This window comes from Coturnix japonica, chromosome 3 (assembly GCF_001577835.2).
Source record: "Coturnix japonica isolate 7356 chromosome 3, Coturnix japonica 2.1, whole genome shotgun sequence".
NCBI classification, from domain to species: domain Eukaryota; kingdom Metazoa; phylum Chordata; class Aves; order Galliformes; family Phasianidae; genus Coturnix; species Coturnix japonica.
In genome coordinates, this window is record NC_029518.1 from 44,440,912 (window position 1) to 44,465,058 (window position 24,147).

Below are 24,147 nucleotides of genomic sequence, written 5' to 3' on the forward strand. Positions count from 1 at the left end.
ATATTATATACTGATTCACATATTTACTTGTGAATAGGGCAGTTTATTGAAGATTTTGATGTTCCAAATTGTGACACTGAAATCTTTCTTCTGAACACTTAATTAAAAAACTAAATTATTTTCTTTATGGCTCGCAGAATTCCATTTCTGCATGAATTACTACCTTTCTGCATCTTCCAAGTCTTCTCAACAGTTTATAGAATTTAACTAGCAGGAATGCATGATGGAAAGTTAAGGCCATTTGTTCAGGATTATATACTGAATCTGGGGTTGGGTAGAAGACTCAGTAAAAAGGATTAAAACTCTGGTCTTACACAGCTTCAGTTAATCTCAAACTACTGGATCACCCTTCTGGATATCCTATGATTACAGGAATTTACATCAGACCAAAATGTCTTACATCAGGCTCAAGTAGACAGGTCAAGACTGGGTGCTTCCTTTTAGCATGTTGTAGGGCATGAACTACTTGACTACTACTTTAACTACTTTACTACTATTTCTTTTATATCTTGACAAACCTAATAATAGTTTAAAAAAAAGTTTGAAAAACCACAGTGTACTAAAAATGGCAATTACTTCATCACCCACTGGCTAACTCTGAATTCTAGGAATATTTCACTGCCGATGTGGATGCTATTTGAGCTCTGAATACAAATTCAATTGTATCAGATCCAACTAATCTGAATTTCACAGGACAGAAAGAAAGAAAACTTTATAAATGAATAAGTCATATTTTTACTATTCCTTCTACTAAAGCTGGCATTTCTGGTTCCACTTAATATTGAAGTAAGATCTATTTTTCTTAATGGGAAATGTGACTATATAAAATTCTGGAATTGGCTTGAAATTCAGATTTCCTTATAACTGGAAATATCTGGATGATGCAGAGTATGTTGCAAGAATTCTCTATCTTTCACAGGCATGCTTTATCCAAGCAGTTCAATTTCAGTGTTGCTTTAACAGAGGAAAAAGTAAGAGTATATTAAGAAATGTACCTTGAAGCCAGTAACTCTTCCAGAAACTTTTCCACTTTCTGCACCTCCTTTTTCTTCTCAGGAATAAGCTCTTTGATCTCTCCTAATGCTTCTGTGCTCATTCTTTCTTCCATGTCATGTATCCACAGGCTGAGTTTCTTGTGCTGTTCTTCAAAGCTACAGAATAGATAAATATTCTCTTAAAAATAATTTCTTGAGGAGAGTAAAGTTAGTAAGAAGTTAATTCAGTTCTTTCAATATCCACAAGACTGAGAAAACAAAGCTAGGTATCAATTTCATTCTTAGCGAATAGGAGTTGTACAAAACATAATTCCACAGTGACTAGTAATCTAAAAATATTCAGCAACTCTCTGAAAACATTCAGGAAAATCATGGGAACTGCATGAGAAAAGTAGCCTTCAAAATTTAAAGTGGCAGTACTTTTATTTCTTACTAAGCTCAATAAAGAGCAAAAAAGAAAGATTTTCCCATATCATCATCATGATATTGTCCAAGAAAAATGAACAAACAGGTAGAAATGGGCTTTTACTCAGTACTGACACATACAGTATCTGAAGTTCTGTGTTTTCAACTTCACTGACAAAATATAACTGGAATCTAACTCAACTAAATATTCTGTGGACCCAAGTCCCTGTCTGTAAACTTTTTACTTATATGCAGGCATTTCATCTCATCTTGATCTCTTACCATTATTGCTACACTAACTTTGCTTTCAGCTAGCAGCAGTTTGGAATTATACCTAAAAGCATTTAATCTCTCAAAATTCTAAGAAAAAGTGCTAAATTAAGAATGTTTTCTTACTAGCTTTTTGGGAAATATGTTCATCTGAAATGGTACAGGACAGGCATATGCTATGTTGAAAGCACACACTATCTTCAAACGTCAGGGCAGAACCTGAAAATTCATTATATCTTTTCATTACAGGAAACTGTATTTAAATTACTGAGATTTCATCTGTTTATTTGGGATCACATGTGCTACACAATTCTTCCTCATATATCACCTGTTTTTTGTTTGTTTGTTGTTAAATATTTTGGAAGAAAAAGAGCAGACAGAGTAACAGGAAACTGCAATTGTATTTCTACAGCTTGAAAATTTCATGCAGTCTATCTGCGACTCACCTTCCCAGGTGTGAGGCACAAGCTTCCAGGGCCTGCTTATCATTCAGACACTGACTGAGGAATTCTTTGAAGTTCTGGTTAGCCTTTGCTACTTGCTCCTGAATACTGATCACAACTGGTTGAGGTAAGCAAGTGTACAAGTTTTCTCCTTCCTTGCAGGCAGCATCTAACTTGTTTTGCCCCTCACTAAGAGAATCGAGCACACTCTGTGTGATGAAAAAACACCATTTAAACTTTCAAGACTTTATAAAGACAAGCAAAATTTATATTAGAAGTGGTTAGATTTTAACAAGCTGAAAACCATGTCTGGTGAGGAAAAAATTCTGAGTGGAAAGTTCAGATTGTTTTTAAGTGGTGTTATAATTCACAAAGCTCAATTTTCCTATCACAAAGCAGTTTTGTCTTCTCTGAACTAAGATGAAAATAATAGAAATTAGATCTGTTTACATTAGCTGTCTGCTCTGTTTGTTCTCTGTCCCAGCAAAAAATCAATACAGTCTATGTTTGACACAACAGTGTTCATCTGAAGTAGTAGGTATAGAAAAGAATAGGAAAAGGAAGTGAAAATAAAGAATGTAAAACAAACAAAATGAAACAATAAAAATCACAAATAAGAATGGTTCAGTTATAAGTAAACTTTACTTGGATCTTTCAGAACAATAAACAATTTCCACTGTATTTACAGTATGCATTGCTGTGTTGATCTATGCTTATTGTTCAGATATAAAATTGTTCAGTGTGTATGATAGCTTCTACAAATTATTTAAGAGATAAAAGGAGTTATCTAGATCAATCTGTAATCCCATGACAAGGGACAAAAATTACAAAACCATGACATATAGTTATACCTTTTTTTTTGATATGTTAACTATACCTGCAAATCATGCAGCTTTGTCTCTATGGCTTTTCTATCTCCAGACCTGTCAGATAATTCTTTTACTTCAGCCTTCACAGCAGAAAACCATTCCTGGAATTCTTGCATAGAATCTATTGGAATAAAAAAGAATGAAGATAATACTTTTTTACAAAGAAGCACGATCACATTACTGTTGATCCAACTGGCTTTCTCACTTCATTTATCCTTCCAGTCCCCTGTGTAAAAGCTAACGGGATGAATCTCATCTTCAGTGATGTTGGGTAGAAGGATTCACTTCACAAAACATCCAAATGGAACAGTCGCACTGGGCTTCTCTTTGTAGTCGATGGAAAAGGCAAACAATTCCAGGCTACTATTTATCCCAATTTAATGTTAGATAAACATCTAGATTAATATCTTAATATCTAAGCTATAAAATTGCCTGTTTCTTTCCACTGATTTCTCAGGAAGCCCAGGAACCTCTTCAGATGGGGACTTACTGTCTCAGTTTGGCTAAATATATCTCAAATTGGCGAATGCTCAAAGTGTTTGTGTGTAGTAGAGATGAGTACTAAAACAGGAGAACCTGAGAATTTGAAGCAGCAACATACATAGGCATTGAAGAAAAGTGAGCTTGACTTTCAGAAATATTTTAAGTTGAATTCTTTTTTTGTAAAATGCTTTGTTTCATAGCAAATGGGAAATGACAATTTGTTAACTTTTTGAAAGGCTGCATACAAAAATAACATTATAATTGCAAATGACTTCACTGGAAACTCAGGCAGACTCCAGAATGATTCATAACTGTGGGTTAACGGTTTGTTAGCAAGCCTGAAGACTCACAGAGGAAATGTTTTTCCAAGCACTCTTGCATGTTGGCCTGTGTTCTGGAACAGAGCTGATTCACAGCTTCATATTTCTTTATTAGTGAAGTGATAGTGCCACCAAGAGTTTCTAGCTCTACAGAATGGTATTTGCGACACAGCCTGTTGAGGTTCTCACGGGTTGAATCAAAGCTGCTCTGCTGGTGCTGCAGGTCTTTTTGTATTTCCTGAAAATGAAATTATAACACAGATAAGACATCTGTAAAGAAACAATAGAGCCCTCTACTTTCTCAAGCAGTCTTGCTCCTCCCCTAGTCTCTTTCCTTTTATGTTGTGTTACAAGTACTACCCATAATCAACAGAAGTACTGGATCAAGCTTCCTGAATTTTCTGAATGAGATAATTCTTGAAACTAAGGAGACAACACGGAAATATGAAATTGCTATCTCACATGGCTTAATCTTTTATTTTTAAAATAATAAGTGTCAAAGCATGTTGAATAACAATACTAATTTTCAGCACAGTTTGAAGTTGCATGTGAGATGCTCTACGATATTAGAATTCGCTAGGACTTCTGAATGAAAGGAAGTTTTCATTGGAATAATGAAGAATATTCATTCTCAACATAAATTTGAATTTGCTGGTATATCAGTGTTAACCCAAGCTCATAATGGAAAAAATCTTAACATGTTTTATCACAAATATACATGCAAGACGTGTATTCCAACAAAAAACAAGTTCATCTCATTAAGAAAAAAGTATATTCATTTTCTTCAGCACTGACCTTTACTAGATTTAGAGATTCAGTGTCCTGGTTACGTGAGCATCTTAAAAGTGTGTCTTCTGTTTCTGTTAGCCAGTGTGTCATCTTCTCAATAAACTTCTGTAACTGCATCTTCTGAGTACTGAAATCTTTTAGTGTCTCTTTTGCTGTCTGTGACATTTCTTTGGCATGTTCCAGTTTTTGCCTTATATCTGATTCTATAAACTAAAAGCAAAACATGAATTTTTAAAACCTGTTCAATTTTGAGTTGATAAAAATATTTCTACATCCCTAATGTTTAATTACTTTATGGTATTATTTTTCAGAAAAGTCAAAAATGAAGAAACATGAAAAAAAAACCAACAACAAAAAAAAACATACAACCAACTGATGCCCATAGAAAGTGTTGTATTTGTCACCTTCAAAGAAAAAGACAGTAGAGGAGAAACAGAAATTTCAAAAGGAGTTTCTTCTTAGCCATTTGAGCAGTCTGTGACTCAAAAAGAACTTTGTCTTACCTGGAGATCTGCAGGAGGCTCTTGACTATGAGTCAGTTCTTTGAGTTCTGAAATTTTAGAGCTAAGCTGCTCCAACTTCTGTTCTTTATCTTTGACTTGAGACTGTCAAAGAGATTTAGTCAAAGTTTCATATCATACCATAAGGCTTAAGAACTTCAGAAGACTACTGAATTAATTATTACATTGCCTTTCATTTTACTAATATTTAGCAACTAGCAATAAATACAATTCTATAAGTTTCCTTCTCAAAAAGACTCCTATTTCTTTTCCTTTGTCAGACTCACTTCAGAGATTTTTTCCTCTCTATTAAAATAATCATGCACATTTTCAACATTTTAAAGGCCATTATTGTTTTGGTATCACAGATAATAAAGCTGAATAAAAATGACAATGACATTGTTTATTGCATTGGAAAAATCTACTGTTGTTGTTAGATTCCACTTAATGTCACACACAGTATAACACATGCTCCATCTGGTTTTAATTAAAGAGAATAGAGCTCAGAAAAACAGAACTAAATGTCAAAAATTAAAAATAAGAGCTAAATTAAAAATGCTGTTACATACACACTCACACATCAGGACCTTATATTTACTGTAGTCATATAAATCCAAACTATAAAGAAATACTGTATTTATTAAAAATTGTGAAACAGAAAATCATATTTTGTATATTTGTAGTTTTCAAGTATTAGGCAAGAAATCATAGGGTCTCAGATTACCCAGACTTTCATTTCTATAAAAATCAAACAGGACACTCCAATTAAACAACTGGACTATGAATTTCAGGGTTCATTCTGAAGAACATTCTGGTGGTATTTTCTGCTATTCTGGCTGTCCTCTGAATCAATTACACCTGGGGTTGGCTGCTCTCACATTGAATCAATTATAATAATAATTAATTTACATAGTTTAACTGTTCTGGTTGTCAGAAAGATATTAGACACTGTTTGTCTTAGGGAAAAAGCTGATTTAGTACCATTTAATCCTCTATTGTACTTAATTGCACTTTTTCTTGGGGACATTAATTCAAATGAACTAGAATAATACTCATTCTATGGATACTCCACTGTATATTTTAAGCCAGTACTGGCAGAACACTTCTTGAATGCTGGTTATACTTCTAGAAGTGTTTAACACTATTGGAAAAGAAGGCATTATGTTAATGACATTAAAATCTGTACCTTGGTCCACTATAGGTTTTAGAATACAGTCTGGAGAATCTACATTCTAAGCTGAAATTTTAGAAGTTATCTCTGGTTAACTTCAGATAAAGTCTAAAATTTCCAACAGCTTCTATTGGAACATAATTCAGACCAATGCCATCCTTTTTGAATTTTTTTACATTGTAAAAACACATAGTCATATACAGCTAGAGTGAAAATAACTTAGATGGAGTAAGATCTGTGCTGTTCTGGTTTCTGCTGGAAGCTGACAGCTTCAGAAAAGGGTTGGAGTCTCATCAGCTAGCTACTGCATTAGTAATGCCACTGCTTGCACAGGGAATGTGCTAGTCTACAACACCACAGCATTACCTATGTGCCTGATATCACTTGAGAATTTGACCTAGAATATTTTTATTTGCATTTTATGAGTAAGCACCTGAAAGTCTTTCAGGATGACCTCCATTCTCTGACTGTTACTCAAGTTGCTGATGCCTTCATTCAGATGAGAAACGCACTTAGTGCACCATCCATCTATTTCATCTGCAGTTTTCAGAATGTCATCCCATAGAGACACACCTAAACTCAGCCGGTGTATGTTGTCTTCAATCCTTTCTGACACCTTTTAAGAAAGGAGAATACATCAATACCATTCAAAATTAATTTTAGATGTCTTTATTTTGAAGTCAATTGTAAGAAAAGTGCATCAGAGAAGATCAGAAAGCCAACACAAATTATAAATTCAAATTTAATTTTGTTTCCTGTATCATAAAATGAATAAAAATCATAAGTCTATTTCTAAAGCATGCTGAGTTTTGTATTCAAATAAGCTGTTTTTAAAACTTTTAACTTTTAAAAAATTTAAAACTTATCTTTCCTAAGTGATAAAAGAATTTGCTGACAAAGCAGAATAAATATGAAAAAGTAAATATTAGATTATCTGCTATAATGTTGTCTCTCAGTATAGGCACATCTTTTATGGTCCAGCTTTTTATTAATTACTGCTTTTTATTTTGTCCAGTTTACCTGAATGAAGTAATACCAGCAAGAGTACTATATGAACTTACACTGTGTAAATCTGTAAGTATATATATCTATAACATCTACACTCATACATTTTAAATATAAGTATGTCACAACTGTGACTGCAGTGAGTATAAAAGCCTTACAATTAACCTTTTAAGATATCATCATAGTATCACAGTCTCATGCAGGTTGGAAGGGACCTTAGAGATCATCGAGTCCAACCCCCCGGGATTCGAGCCTTCCTGTGTAGCAGAGCAGTATTTCTACCACTTGCGCCACAGGGTGGATTCTAACCCAGGGCCTCCGGTGTTGCAATGCGGCATTGCTACCACTGCGCCACCGGGTATTACAGAGTAGACTTTACTAAACAGTTACACTTTGGATCCTAAGAAAACACAAGTACTGTAATCTTTGCTCAAGTTATAAACTGTACTCCATGTAAAAAAAAAACACCAGATACTTACATCCAACCATTTGTCCACTGTAGAGTTCATATCTGTTTTCACCACAGTGCAGTCGCAGTTTTGCACTTTTTTCAGTTCTGCTAACAAATGTTTTCCTTTATTGGTAAAAGTATCCAGGTCTTTTTGTTTATCACTCAGATCATTCTGGGCAGCTTCATGCTGTGGACATAAATATGTATTTGTTTAAGGGAGATGTGAAGAATGAAAAAAAATTCCAGTTCTCCAAATATCATCTTTCAAGCTGTGGTGTGTTATACATTTGGTGATTCTCATTCAGCATACTAATACTATCTAATACTATCTAATGCTTAATTATGTCACAATAAACAAATAATAAAATGTTGGAATTGATCTTATAAGATCAATTATTATCACACAAATTGGAATAATAAATTGCAGATTTTCTCTGCTAAATAACAAGCAATCAGTGGGACTCTAGGCAAAAAAAATTATTTAAGTATTCTTTTATTCTTCACAATCTACACATCTAAAATTGAAGAATAAGAACACCTCACTGAATATTTAATGTTAGTATCAGTATTTAGTATCAGTTCTGGCATAACAACAGAGCAAACAGAGGGTGTCACAAACAAAATTTAGAACCATGAATAGTATCAGTACGGAATACTCAGGAGAACTCAGTACAAACATGTTTAGAAAGGAATTAGGCAAAATCATGGAATGTTACTTCCTCAGAGCTGCTACATATGCAGTGTTAGGCTTGGGGAAATCTTTAAAACACCATTTCTGGAAGAGTTATTCTTAAAAAGGATTTCACTCTCTCATAGATAACTATATACACGTGTGTGTGTGTATACTACAGATCAGCATTTGATCAGTTACTAATCTGGATGCAATATGGCAATTCCTAGGTTATTATGGTAGGAGTTGTGCAAAAGACTTATTGTGCTCCAGCTATTTCAGGTTTACTTTAGACTGCTAACAGCAGTAGTAAGGCATTCTCCACAGCAAAAGGCTCTTTTTAAAGATTAAGATCACATGGAATTTACACGTATTTCTTTGACCAATAGGCTATGTTCCATCTTGCAGTTCTAGTTAAAATGTCCAGTACAAAAATGCTGTAAATATACATAACTTAGAATGAGGTATGACTGAAGAATTTTTAATGAAGAGCTTAGTAGGCTGTGAAATAAAATTACTTTCCAAATTCGTGGAAAGAATTTAACTTAAAACTGCTTTTCCTGACAAGCTAGATAGTAATTTATAATGTTAAGAATATGATTTAGTGAAATGAGTGGAATACAGGGATTCAGATTCCTTATCTTTGTTCAGTGGCCGGTGTCAACATAGTATCCCTTCAAATGAGTCACATTTGAGGTATGTTGACACATAAGGAAAGAAGCCAGATTTTCATTTGAGGAAACAGCAATATTTTTTCCCATGTCATGCAGTAATATTTCAGTCAGCTTTTTGCTTTCATTGACCATTCCAACAAATTACCCAATATGGAAAGAGGTTAAAGTATTTTGACATCCTTCTACTATGACTGAAATATCTTCATGTGATATTTTATATAAAGAGCAGATAACTTATGCCTTCCATATAAATTAACATTTTGGTTTTTTAGGTACTAAAATGTTAAAATAGCAACAATCAAATACACATTAATGGACCTCACTAAAAAGGAGTATATTCTTTCCTCACCAGAATCAATAAAATTTAAATCCTGAATGTCAAGATCTGACAGTAAATTCAAGGAGCCTTAAAGGTGGCTTGGGATCTCAAGTCAAAGATTATTTTAATCCCTCAAATGAAAATCTAATTACCTTTGATAAAGTTCGCCTGATATCTTCATGATCCTTCCAAATGGATTTTATCACTGAAGCACTATCAGCACTCTCTATGACTTTCATTACTGTCGACTTCAAGCCCTGATATTCCTTTATCAGATCAACAAGAATGCAGGACTGCTCCTTTCTGTTGAAAGAAGAATACGTTTATTTTCTTATTGGTATTTATACCAGTTAGTATAACAAGGAGAAGTTAAATAAATGGATCTTTTTTCCCCACTACCTCTCCCTGTTTATTGTTCATTGCTTACTTTTCCTGTATAACTTTCTTGGTTTCCTCCCACAGAGATTCTAAATGATTAATTTCTTTGTCAATTTCAGGAGCAAGAGTTATATCTTTTTGGGCTATTTGCTTTGCTTTGTCCATGAGCCACTGGAGTTCATGCTGGTGAGAATTCAGTTCTTCATCCAACTGGTTAAAGATTCTCAATCTGCAAGTTAAAATGCAGGTTACAAGTTTATTCATATTCCCTTTCAGGTGAGAAAAAAAGAGGGGTAAGGAAGATAGAAATAGTTGCTCATAGAGTTATTGTCCATAAAGTTACATTTTTCTAATATTTCCTACAATATCTTCAGAAGGTAAAATGTTATATATTTTTTTCTTTTCCTGCTACAACTGGGCTCAGAGTTTGATTATTTCTAATACATGTGAAGCTATACAAATGTGTAGGAATACATGTCTTCACCACATGCTGCCATTTGGTAACATCACAAAATATTTACTTCAGTATTTTATTGCAATAAGTGTTATTGATTCATTCAGCGGTCTTCAGTTCTGAAAGAAGATAATTGACTATTTTGTATGGGATTCCTAGTGACTGCTGGGAGTTTGGATTCCTTTGTATGGGATTCCTAGTGACTGCTGGGAGTTTGGATTCCTTTGAACAAAATAAAATGTGACAAAGATTTTCTTCTCTGTTCTTTCAGTATAAAAGATTTGTGGGACCTGTTGAATGTTGCATTCATGTTCTTCTCCATCCGAACATAAAGATGTACAAATCTTAAGCATTAATATTGTTTTTACCTTTGCTGGAGGGCTTGCAGTGTTGCTTCTCTTAGGCCCTCCTTGTCAGCCTTTTCCTCTGTATCTTCAATACTCTTCAACAGTTCTTCTTTACGTTCCACAAAAGATCTTCTCAAGGTTGCAAGAGCTTCTGCCTCACTTTGTTTTGTTCCAAGCAGGTTTTGAACTGCCTCCAGTTCTAAGTACAGATGGTCCACCACAGCCCTGCAGGAGGTCCTCTGCTCAGAAATCCCATGTTTTAAATGATACTGGGCCTTAGTAAGTGAGCCATCCAAACTGATGGCAATAGATTCCAGATTGTTAAGGGACTGAATAACATCGTGGAGGTCCTTCTCCAGTAATTCCGATTTAGCTCTGTCCATATTTCCTGTTTTTTCCACTGTCTGCCTCAGCTGGTGAAGCAGTCTTGATGCAGCATTATGGAGCTCCAGGAACACCTGCAGCTGATCCAGAGCCTCTTGCCTTTGGTTAGTTATTTGATTTGCCTCCTGGAAGATTTGAAAGCAATCTTCAGTTTTCCCTTGCAATGTCTGTTGGTCCTCTGGACAGCTGAAAGCGCACAGTTTATTTACAAGGTCCTTCAGACTTTGTAACTGCTGTTTCTTACTTTCAATTTCCATCGAATGGTTCTATGGGAAAGAAAGAAAATAGGAGAGCTGGGTTTCCTTTTGCAACTGAAGGTTCAGAAAACATTCTACTATTGAATTTGCAAGTAAAACAAGTACTATTTAATCATATAAACAGAATCATAGAATCACAAGTTGTAAAGGACCTACAAGATCATCTAGTTCAACCGATCTCCCATTACCGCTGCTACCCACAGTATTAATGGATTACAAAGCACAGTTCAGAGTTACAGTTTTGTTTCAGACCTGTCAAATGATAGAAATGTGTATGTGAATGCAATAGAGTATCAGCTTTCAAGAACTGGTAAATTGCCTTATGATTGTTATAGATTAATGTTTATATTTATTTCTATGCACTGTACAATTTGTCTGCCTTTAATATTTACATCCAAATGTTTACCTTATTGTGAGATGCAGCTACTTCTTGATCAGCTGTGTTTATCTCTGAAGTGGACTGTAGTTCAGCAAGAAACTGCTTTATCCAGTCTGAAAAACTGCACAGGAGCTCATCAAAGTGTCCATGATCAGCAACAAGAGACTGAAGGAAGTTGATCCTGTAAGATGTCAAATGTAAACACAAAAGCACTTGACAAAAATAATTTATCATAATCAGTCACAGCAAACTGGAGAGCATTAAAATCACTGCGAGGTGAAAGGAAACATGAATCTACATTACAAATGTGAAGACTGCTGGGTTGATTACTTATCTGAGAAGTGGTACTTACCACTTTAAAGTAACAGTTTATCTTTAATTCCCTACCATTTTGTTCATATCAACTGTTAGAAGTGCCTTTAAGCAACCAAGTTAGGTTCCTCAACTTCTCTTCATATTGGTAGTCCCAGCAAAGAGAATGATATTCAAGCTAAAATTCAGTCCTCAGAGCATGTTTATGCTCTTTGCAACACTGCAGCTGAGATAAAAATCCAAGAATGCAGGCAGCAGATGAGTAGTTGAATGCTCAACTTGGACTGAAATAAATGGAGGTGGAGTCTGTTTGGAGGAACACAATTCAGAGGAGGAATATGTCCAGCACCTAGTAGAACAAGGATTCTAAACCTAGATCTTAAAAAGGCCCTTGCTGTCCAACCACTCCAAGTCTTGACATATGAATCTCTCTACATGATTTTCAATGTGAAATGATAAATAAAAAATTATTAAACTGTAAATTTATTGTATCAGTAAAGGATCTAAAAGATGCCAACAACCATGGCCTGTTATTTAAGTCACTTTACAAACAGTAAAATGCTTATGTTCATCACCAATCAACTACAAACTAAATAGATAATAACATGCTCTCAAAAAAAGAGACCGTGTTCCTGAGACTAAGTTGAGCCAGTAGCCTAACAAATGAGAATCTATAGTATTTTCTGAAAATGAAACATTCAAAATAGGTTTTAAAAAGACAAAACTATAGCGTTGCACAAAGTAAATAGTACAACTTAAGAAATGAAGAGCAGATATTACATATTCTGGAAGTAATTTAGGAAGTTACTCAAGAGCACATAATTGAGGAAACAAAATATTAATCCCATTTCCTGCCTCATAGTCTTTGTGACAGAAATCCTCTATCAAAACGCAAAGAGAAGTTATGCCAAAAGACCACATGATAAATCCGTGAGATTCCCCATGCTCCCTTCTTGGAAACACAGGGCACCCTTAAATCCTTTAACATTTGTTTTCTTAATGGTTATACTGTAGAAATAAGTTTTAGGATTGAAGTTCGTATTTTGGATATTGGTTACTCTCATTTAACACAAAAAATAATCTAAAGCACAAACCTTTTATCAATAGTTTGGGGTAATGCTTTCCACCTCTCATCCAGCTCTTTAAATTTTTCTTTTATTGCTTCCACACACTGTTTGGAAGCTGTTGGGAACAGCGACTCATTTAACTGTAATAGGCTTGCATAAACCGAAGCATGAGATTCAAAATCTGCTCGCAAATCCTGGGAAAACAGTGGAAAGTACAGTATTTTGATACAATACGACATCTATTATGCCAAATAGCAATAATCATTTTAAAAATAGCTAAGGATTTCCAGTACACCACTTTGAGAAAAGCAAATGAGTACATCCAAGTACTTAGAGGAACTAAGATCCATTAGAGTGAAAGTTTTTTTCCTGAACAGAAGATTATTCCCGTGTATTTGACTCCTTGGAGCTTAACAGATTTGGATTTTTTTAGTCTGAGTGGAAGCTGAAGGATTCTATTCAGTGTCTGTACAGAGCTCTGACTTGGAAGTTCGGCAGCATCCCAGCACTGAGGAACAAAACGTTACACCTACCCATATGACTCATTTGGAATATGACCCACAAACATGTCTGGAGAAGCAGACAACTGTGTTTGTGAAGGGGGAATAGTCTGTTAGGAGAAAGACTTTCCAAAATATATGTACAATGTCTAGCTCAACCAAACTTTAGGAAAGCAGTTATGCCTGCTTTCTCTCATAAATATTAAACATTGGTGGATTGTCGTTATGTGTAGTTATGAGAGTGCATTAGAGCTCCAGGGTTAAATCCTCAAATCTTTACGTGTTATTTAGAATTCAGAAGTCTTGAAAGCTACATATATGTTCATCTGAAAAGGGAATTTCTCTCACTGAGTTACAGTACTAAAGAGAAACCTACAAATTCAGTATGTCCCTCTTTAAAAATGAGAAGCATTCCTGGAGAACTTGTCAGTAAAATACAGTCTTTAAATTCACTTGTATGTGAAACATACTTTGAAACCAAACAGTTCAGGGTAATCCCCAACACTAGAGTCACGAACATTCTGGAGGGCATCTAATTAAGGGCCACAGATACCAAGGGACAGGAGCATCTCTCCTGTGAGGAGAGGATGAGAGTTGGGACTGATCAGCCTGCAGAAGAGGAGGCTAAGGGAGCAGAATTGCTTAATAAGGGAATTTTTCTAGAGAAATGACACTCTGGGAAGCAGATCAATATCCCTCTTTGATAAATAATAGGATATATTAGGAAATAATTTTTCTTGAGAAGGCATATTATATTTGCAAAAAACATTCTTTCTGTCATTTTCTTGTCTTTGTTGTAGTGTAATATTTCCCTAAGACATCTCTAAATCAAGTGACTTTTCAGACAAGAGTTGAGTAACTTCATCCTTTCAGTTGAAACATACCTGCAGTGATTGCAGTTCCCCTTCCAGCTTAAGTCTGTCAGCAGAAGCATACTGCTCTGAAGGCTTGGCTGCAGCTTCACACCCTTCCAGCCAGGTCTGGAAAGCACACAGTTCTTTCTCCTGCCTGAGAAAATCATGTTTAGAGCATTAACAAAACAAGCCTTCCCGTTGGTCTCACAGACTGACTGCAGGAAGGTCTCTGTGTCCATTATAGCAGACATAGTAGCTTACTTACTTCTGCCATCGAGCCAGAAGAGTCTCCAGTAAGATTTGTTTCTCTTTAGCATTTTCTAGTATCTTTTCATATCTCTGCTGTAATTCTGTAACCTCCTGAGAAGCTTTTTCTTTGCTGGCAGCTTTTCGGGCACAGGCTGAGAGAGAGGCCAGTGTGTTGCTCAGTTTTTCCATAGTATGACAAAGGTCCTAATGAACACGTAGAAGAAAGAGAAGTTGCATGCAAAAATATCAAAGCTGCAGTAATGATGTTGAAAAACAATCTATACTTACACCCATAGTTGGACAAAATGTCACATTTTCAGATCACAAAGTCACTTTATACATTACATTTCTCTCACATCTACCCTAGATACACACATCCCAAGTGTATCAATCACCACAAACCTGCGGTGGGGAAAGACTATCTTACACACTGTGTTAAAGAAAAGCCTGTCAGGAAAGAGAAGTGAGATCTTCTGTACAGGTGTGCTGTGCAGAATGATCATGTAGGGCAAATTTCTACCCAAATCCCCTATAGCATGCTTTAATTTATACAGATACAGTAATTACAGACTGTGAGGAATGCAGCCCATAGCATGATAAGGGAGAGACAGGGAATATTTACAGTGAACTTCTGTCAGAAAGGTAGATAAAGACTATCATGGCAAGAGCATATTACAAATCCAGCAGGAAAAAATCGTAAGAGATTCAGTTTCATATGTAGTCTGAATACCAGTCCATTGTTTCCTTCCTAATTATGATGGACTGAACCAAATGCTCAAACACCCAGAGGCTTCTAGCAGCACAAATAAAATCTTGTCTGCCAGAACTGTTCAGTTTCTGCATTGTCCAAGAAAAAATACTTCCAGGGCAATTCATTTTTTTTAAAAAATTTTCTTTATGTTTTTAATTAGAATTCTCTATATCAAGACCCAAGTTTCATCAAAATCTTGAGGAACAGTGTCTCCTAGACATGTTTATTATCTTCTATTTTTTTTCACAATGCTCTAGATGCATAAAATTAAAAACAAAAACCTGATGACTGGAATCATACTTTTAAGGCTTTCCTTCCTCCAGGATGGGGAAAAGCCCTCCAGACATGTTAGAAACAGTGAAAGACTTAGCAGAATGTCTGCTGGAACCTTAAGCAGATTAGCCCACCTCAGTCAGCCCCTGCCTATGTGACATCAGGCAGCCCATGGCCTGAAGGTTACTGGGGTTTTTGTAAGTTCAGTGTGGCAGAATTTCTCTGGACTTGGTGGCAGGAGTCACAGGCCACATGCTCACCATGCAATCCTGTAGGTCTCCATATGTTGCTGATGATGAATTGCATGATGTGAGAGGCTCAGCTAACATTGTTTCAAATTCAGACACTGACTGCTGCACCTACAAAGAAAAGGAAATAAAAAACAGTCTGTAAATGGCAAGAACTACAGACATGCTTTAAATGACATTATATAAATATTTAGTGCCAAGAAAATTAAATTACATTTCATTCTTTTGTAGTCCTGAGCGTTTTTTGAAGGTAAAAGATCCAAACTGTGCATGGATTCTTGGGATTGGGGCAAAATAACATTCAGTTATCATGTAATATATTACATACTCATGCTAACAACCTAAAGTTTAAATTACTGAATTTATAAATATGTGTTTCACCATTGAGAAATCCAGAAGTCTCACTTATATTTTTTTAAAAGACAGTGTACATTTTCGAGTATGTATATTTTAATACCTTCCCAAATTTTTCTTTTAAATTATTCAGAGCAAAAATATACCTATGGAGGTCTTGTGATTACCTTAAAAAACCTCTCATATGTTCTAGTCCATACTTGTAAAAGATAGCATTTTATATTCAGTTTTTGTAAAACAGAATTGCAGAATTGCAGAAAATATCCCATTAGATTTTGTATTGTCTACCTGTTTAAGGCTTTCTTCATATTTCTGCTGTGCTGATGCTTTTCCTGTGATGTTACCTTCCAATCTTTGTGCATGTTCTCTTAGCTCTTCCCAATACCTTTTGATATGAGTCAGTTTGGCTTTGATACGTGCACATTCTCCAGAGGTAACAAACTGGGTAAATGATTTTGCTTCTTCTTCTAGTTTTGAGATTCCATTCATTTTACCATCTATTTCAGTAATAATAACCTAAAATGTAAAGTAATAGTAAACAAAGAAGTACAATTTTTTTTAATTATTTGAAACATACTCTAAACTTTCTTCTTTCACCTTTGTTACCACTACCCTTTATTTAAAAAGAGTTAATTGACTACTAATCTACTAATGAAAGTCTCTAATATGCCCTATATGTTCCCTTTCTTTTTTTCTTAAAATTACATAGGAAAAAGTTTGAAATTAGTCTGCCACAAAAAACAGCACCTATTTTTTTTTTTTCTTTTTTCTTTTCTAAATTGAAATGATAGCATGGAACTGTAGAATATAAATTGAATTACTTACTGAGATAAGGTGGACATGCTCCCAGGCAGAGGATTAAATAAAGAACTGCACTGCAGTATAAATTGGATTTTACTATGACACCATTGTGACAATGGCTTTGGTACTTTTCAGTTATTTTTTATTTCCATTACAAAATGCATAAATACTGACTGTATATTTCACCAGGTCTAAGACAATAACTACCTCCTGTTGCTTGTGCTGCTATTTAGAAGGAGACCTGAAAGCTACAATATGCGAGAAACTTCTGGTACTTTTTCTTTGGTGGCTGTTTGTTCAAAAAACATTTTAGAACTTAGAGATTTTTTTTTTTCCTTTTAATGAAAATATTCTTTTCATTATTGATGATTATATTGATGATAATAATGATTATACATCATTATTGCTGATGTAGCATGTCTTTGAAGCTCTCTTCAAAAGAGATAAAGGACATGCATCAAGGAGAGAACTGAGTGAGCCTAAATATCTCATTGAAAGTAAAAGAGGCACTAGCATTCTCAGATATGACAATATTAAGAGACGTGCGTGTATGACATCAACCTAAAGCTTTCCTGAAAATTCACTCTCACAGGCAGTAAATGTACCCACTTTCTGGTATAATTGCAAAAAAAGTAAAGTGCCTTACTTGACATTAGACAGCTCAAAAATGGCAACATTCAGAGTCTACAATTAGTACAGTGACAGTGCAGGAAAAAGTATGTGGTTCTTTAAGCATTTATAGTGTTCTTTTATGCAATATATTCTGAATTAATTCAGACTATAAAATATCTTTTTTTGCATGAGAACATAAAGCTGAAGAAAAATAGTATGTTTGCCTATTTCAAGATGAAATTATCTAACAATGCATCAGATACAAATTAGGCAGCACATATTTACTCCCACACTCTTCTGTTAAATTCACTCAGTTACATAAAAGAAAGTGTATAATCAAGGCCTTCAGGCTCTCATTTAGTCTACCACCAGTTTTCACTCCTTGTGATAACTGTCATTTTGTCCACCAGGAATTTCAGAGATATGTGCAGGTGAAAATCTGGCTCTGCAGACATCACCGGGTTTTGCAAAGTGTCATAAAAAGCAGAATATTACCACTGATATGCATGATAATTATGTTCTGCTGACCACCCTGTCTTTTTTATTTTTTTAAAATCTATTCAGTCAAATGTATCAAAACAAATTATTTTCTCTTCATTTGCAATTCCTTACTAAAATGCTGTTCATTGAATTACGAACTAATACTGATTAGCATTGTGACACAAACTAACCCATTGGGAAACTTAGAATAAAAAGCAACGAGTTCTGCAAAATTAGGAACAGAGCAGTGCTGATGAAGGAGACCTCAAACTACATCCACATATCTGATGTTGTATGATTCATATAACTGTTCAAAAAAATTGCTTTGTTCACCTGAATTTCAATTATGTACCCTAGATTTTATCAGGGTTTTGTGTCTGCTTACTCAAACATTTATAACAACTTCCTTTCAGCCATTTGCATTCTGTCAATTTGTTTAAATGAAGAATTGTTGTGGAATATCCAGAAACTTGTAAGACATTGATAGAATTACTGTTTATCTGCTTATATAACATGGAAGACCGTGTCTGGAGCATTGGCCTGAATGTACTAGTGGAGCTTATTTAGGCTTCATTTGAACAGAAAAGAATTGCTACACTGTAATGCAATATTAATATCATTTGATCCATTTATTTTCTGTCTTTAACAGTGAAATCCTATGTAGTAACTACTGTCAAATAAGAATGGATGACAGTGTATACCAGTGGAACAAATGTACAGGTGTGCACACAGAATTTAGAACTGTGTAAATATAATTGCAACAAATGGAATGTAGATTTGCAAGCTACAAAAAGCAATAGTTCCTTTATTAGTTCATAATAAAGATACATAACTTTATGACTTTAGCTTGAAAATTAAAATGAAGATTAATATCCATTAGATGATACATGTTTAAAAAAAAAACAAACACCACCTATATGGACTTCTTATATATGCATGTACTTTTTGCTAAAATAAAATAAGGAGTATGAATTCAATATTTTTTAATCATATGCACAAAGACTCCACATCTGTAAACTAATCCCTAACAGAGAAGGCAGAAGAACTTCCCTTTAACTTATGCAAAATGTTACTGCTTGGTATCTTCATATAGTAAGTACATTATCATTGTGTCCTGCTTGTTCTGAAACACATAAAATGTTTGTTTTCCTTCTTGGCCTCTAGCAAAAAACAAGAAAGAACTGTTCTTTAATGCTATACATAACAAGAACTAATCACCTTGATTTGGCTGATCTGTGTGTCCAAAGGAGATGTGTCCAAAGTTTCCAGTTCTTTTTCTTTTTCAGCTATCCAGGTGGACAGAGCTTCAAAATTTTTGCCAAAATGATCCCACTTGTTTTTCATCATCTCCATTCTTTTAAGACTAAAATTAACCAAATTAGTTAGAGAGAATAAACAGTTTAATATAATGAAGTTGCCCATATTCTTGCTTGAATAAAAATGTAACTAATTCAGACTACAGGAGGGGCATATTAAAATATGCTGGAAGACCAAGATGTGCACTTAAATTCAAACTTGGCTCTCTTTCAGATGGTTAAAAAATTACATTGGCCATAGTGATAACACCAAATATTGAAATAGAATACATTTTCACTGACCAGTTGTATGTAAAGAATTTCATGACAGCAGGAAGTATATCATATAAATCATATAAGTGTGATTTATATGGAATTATATGGAATTTTGATTATATCAGACATCTAAAAATAGAGCTAACTGTGCACAGGTGTTATTTGACAGAGCCTTTAAATTGATAAAGCAGAAGGTTTATAATGAATGCAATAGAGAAGTAAATGTTTTTGACAGTGATTGATGGCTTTATTGGACTTATTTTTATATAATAACAATCTGCCTATTTTATAGGAAATTGCTTTTTCCTGAGGCAATTATTTGATATTGAGTCAAAGAATCAAGAAATATGACTCAACTACCCAAGAGTGAATATGTGTATATATATGTGTATATGCATGCTTTGAAATATACGTTAGAGATATGTGAAAAAGAGTCTGTATGTGACTGATTCTTATTTCTTACGGATAGGAAAACACCCCAGTTTCTGGTCACAAATAAGAAGTCTGAGCTCCTTATAAGGCCTAACATTAATTTCCCATGTACAAGTTTCTGTTAATTTCGAGCCAATGTAAAGACATCAGTGCTAATGTGGGTCCTGAATATAGCTTGTAAAACATGGATTTTTTGTTTTACTGAATATAGAAAAACATCATTAGAAAAGTCTGAATATTACAAAATTCCAAAATATAGTTTTCTTTAAATATAGCCTTAAAAAACATTCATCTTGAAAGGAGTTTTTATTTTCATTTTGTTTTTCTCTTAGTAATGATAGAGGAAGCTGCGACAAAAGATGTCACCTAAAATTTGGCCTTGTCATTTTTAATTCCTATTTTCAAGTAAGTTTCCCTTTTCTGTTTGCTGAGATCATATGTATATATGTATATATGTATATATGTATTCAGTTTTAACTATTGGGAAAAGACTTTTATTGATATAAGTTACAACATAACTCTTACACACTGGTTGTGCATTCTGCAGATTAACTTTAGTGAGTTGTTCATATTCATGCTTTGCAGAAGGGATTTATTTTATTTATTATCTGTTGTATCACAATACCACAGACATTCTGTATAATCCATACATTCAGCTAAAACTTCTTCCACATTGAGATCAAAAGGGAATATCAGCACAGATTTCATTTAATAGCAGATGGCGTTATTTAAAATATTCATTGTTGAAAGGATAAATTTCCCATATAAAAGAAGAAGAACACTAAAACCACACTTTTTTTTTTTTTTTTTTCCTAGTAACTTGTAATTCATAGTAGTATGACAATGGTCAATAATGGAGAAAGCACAAAACAATTATGATTCCATTGTATTTTGCTCATATTCAGGTGGGATACTTGGTATTCCACCGCAGAATATCTTCTCAAACTTGTATAGCAAATTAATCTGCACCATTAATCCAGTAAGACAACTTAGAATAGGCCTATATCATCCATCATTTTTGAGTCAGCTCTAAAAATAGAAATTTCAAACACACATACAAATGTATGTGTATATAAAAAAATGGGAAAAGCTGAAGTACAAGTTGAATAACTTTGAGATTAATAACTTTGACTTATTTGGGAAAAAATATGAGACCTTAGCAAATGCCAAAACTACAAATATTTACAGCAGTTAACAATATTTTCTTGGAATTTAAACATTATTATAAATGTTTGACAAGTGATGCCTTGGTAATTTGTAATAGCAGAAGCAGCTTTTGATACTGTCCATGAAATAGAATGTAGGCATTCAACTAAGATAAAGGCACTTCTTGACATTTATATGGAGAAGTGGAAACTGAAAATTGAGAACATGGTAGACATTCTCATATTTGCTGAGAATTTTTGTTCCCAAGAGATTCTAGTATTTCAGAAATGAGATTAATTAGTAGGGCTTAAAGATAAGAACTATGACAAGATAAATGCAACTACAGTAGTTTCATAAATAACATATTACCTAACAAAGATCTAAATTATTTGTGTGTATTACTTTTGACATATTTTATATTATAATCTTGTAGCTGTGCCATGGCAAGTTGAAAATGAGATAACTGAGCTGATGAGATAACACAGAATATTAGCAAGAGATTTCAAAGACCTAAAACAATCTTATAGCAGAGAATAAACATTAGGACTTGTTAAGAACATACTCTTCTTCTAGAGTAACATCCACTTTTTTTACTCGTTCTTGGATAGATTTTGCCTGCTGCTGCAGGGCTTGTTTGCTCTTTGAACCAAGCTGTATCTCAGAAGAATTCTTCACCAAGTTTTCAGCTTGTACTGCCATAGCTCCACTGTTTTTAGAAAGTTCCTGTAATGATACAAGACACATTAACACAACCATATAGTTTCATATATACATATTCACAAAACATTTTTTTTTCTCATCGTTTGTGGTTGAAAATGTTTTGCACAGTTACACGTGCCCTAAACAGATGTTATGAATGTGTAAATACACAGAAGGAATCCCTAAAGAAGGCTTACCCACCATGTTGCCATTAAGAAGGATTTTTTTTGCATGTGTGTTTGTTTGTTTGTTTGTTTGTTTTTAAGAAATGTGTTTGTTCTAACAAGTTATATTGAATAAAATATAGCAAGGGAAACTATATACTTTGAAGAGATTTTAACTCAACCTATGGAAATTTATCCTAGGGTTCTTCGAGAAACTTTTATGAACTTCAGAATGCTATATACTTTCAGTAATCATCTTTATTTTATCTTTAGACACTATCGTTTTCAGAGATGTCTCTGTAATATTTTGTAGCTTGTAATTTCCCTTTGTTTAGCAACTGTTTTCTGTCATACAAGTTAAATATAAATGGTCAACAAGGTGGAAATAATTTGGTATAAACTCCATCAATGGGTAAAAATGTAAAGAAATACAGAGAATGCAGGAAAGTCAGTCCATTGTAGTAGTAAATAAAATGGGCTGGGATGATCCTCTCGTATGAAGAGCACCTGGTTTATGGCTTCCTTATAATGGAAGTCTCTCCTTTACTTTCTCAGGGCTAGATGAGTGCCAGTTTGCAGAATCCAAATTTAGCAAAGACCCATGTATGTCAGAGCTTGATGCTGCTTAGCTTCCTAGTGTAAATGATTGCTGAATATAAAATGAGAAGTCTCCAAAATCATTTTACCTGCCCCAACCTCCCCAATCTATTTACTTAATTTTTGTATCTTGAGTAATTATTCACGATCTTTTCATGAAATAACTGTTTACCTCTGAACAATTTATGCAGTCTCTAATCAGTGTAGGCAGTTTGTACCAGCATTAACAGTAAATCATGCAAAGACTGTATGCAGTGCACTTGGAACATGCAAACAAAAACAAAACAAGACAAACTAAAAAACGAAGTAGAAGGATATCTCAGCTCCTGTATTTCACACAGGGAATACCTTTGTCTGATCCAGTTCTGAAGACAGGCTTTCTAAACTGCTAAAGTTTAAGATACGTTCAAGTGCACAGCTCGCTTGATTAAGATATTTTACTACTGTTTCTTTGTCCCTTTCAAACTGCTCCCATTTATTTATTGTGACCTGGAAAAAAAGGAAACAAACAAAAAAAAAGAAATGAATGAACAAAAAACAAACCACAAAAAACAAAAGGACAAATGAAGAAATATGTATATATATAATATATATTATATATATATAATTTTAAGTTATAAAAGAAGGAAAAATATCTAAAATACCTATAATAAAATAGAAACGTTTCTAATGGAATGTTAAAAATTCTACACATAAGAATATTCTAAACCCCAAAAAAGCTATAATTCTTACACAGATTCACTGATTTTGCACACTTTCTAATCTGTCAAGAATATTTAAAACTAAAAATCTTATAACTTAAACATCTGAAGTGATGACTGCAGATGCTTACTGGCTTATGCTAGCAGGAATTAGCATTATCTAAAAGGATTTTCAAGTCTTCTCATGAAGGCCCTGGAGCACATTGAGAGAAGGGCAACAAAACTGGCAAGGGTCTGGAGCACAAAACTTATGAAGAGTGGCTAAGGGAGCTGTTACTGTTTAGTCTAGAGAAGAAGAGGAGGCTCAGGGGAGACTTCATTGCACTCTATGACTTCCTGAAGGGAGGATCTGATGAGGAGGTTTGGCCTCTTCTCTCAGAGAACAAACAGGACCTGAGGAAATGGCCGCGAGGTGTACCAGGGCAGATTTAGATCAGGAAAACCTTTTTCTCTCTGAGAGTGATCTGGCACTGGAATGGCAGCCCAGGGAGGTGGTGAAGTCACTGTCCCTGACAGCATTCAGGAAGTGTCTGGATAAGGAGCTACAAGATATGGTTTAGTGGCTTGTGATAGCAACTGCAATGGGAGGATGGTTTGACTAGGTGATCTTGTAGGTCCTTTCCAACCTTGTGATTCCGTGATTTTATGAAATTAATTAGAGTAGAAAGTTATGGGGAAAAAAAGGTACTCACACTTAAGGATATATTTTTTCTTTTTGATCGTATATAATTTTGACCAACATTGTACTGATTTGCCTTTTATTGTCAGTTACA

General features: G+C 34.3%; 1 protein-coding gene across 15 annotated transcripts in view; it reads right to left on the bottom strand.

The window, feature by feature from the left end:
* Positions 1-24,147, bottom strand: part of SYNE1 (spectrin repeat containing nuclear envelope protein 1) — a 280,905-nt gene that overhangs the window by 156,011 nt on the left and 100,747 nt on the right. For all 15 annotated transcript variants that reach the window (XM_015858221.2, XM_015858220.2, XM_032443851.1 and 12 more), the window contains 20 exons: positions 23,022-23,162; positions 21,776-21,936; positions 19,283-19,427; positions 16,460-16,687; positions 15,830-15,928; positions 14,562-14,749; positions 14,327-14,450; positions 12,970-13,136; positions 11,591-11,744; positions 10,565-11,193; positions 9,792-9,971; positions 9,517-9,667; positions 7,730-7,888; positions 6,679-6,861; positions 5,078-5,179; positions 4,581-4,784; positions 3,816-4,023; positions 2,991-3,103; positions 2,117-2,322; positions 996-1,151 (listed from right to left, as the gene is read on the bottom strand). In XM_015858221.2, coding sequence (XP_015713707.2) covers positions 996-1,151; positions 2,117-2,322; positions 2,991-3,103; positions 3,816-4,023; positions 4,581-4,784; positions 5,078-5,179; positions 6,679-6,861; positions 7,730-7,888; positions 9,517-9,667; positions 9,792-9,971; positions 10,565-11,193; positions 11,591-11,744; positions 12,970-13,136; positions 14,327-14,450; positions 14,562-14,749; positions 15,830-15,928; positions 16,460-16,687; positions 19,283-19,427; positions 21,776-21,936; positions 23,022-23,162 — 3,698 coding nt within the window. The remainder of the gene's footprint in view (positions 1-995; positions 1,152-2,116; positions 2,323-2,990; positions 3,104-3,815; positions 4,024-4,580; positions 4,785-5,077; positions 5,180-6,678; positions 6,862-7,729; positions 7,889-9,516; positions 9,668-9,791; positions 9,972-10,564; positions 11,194-11,590; positions 11,745-12,969; positions 13,137-14,326; positions 14,451-14,561; positions 14,750-15,829; positions 15,929-16,459; positions 16,688-19,282; positions 19,428-21,775; positions 21,937-23,021; positions 23,163-24,147) is intronic.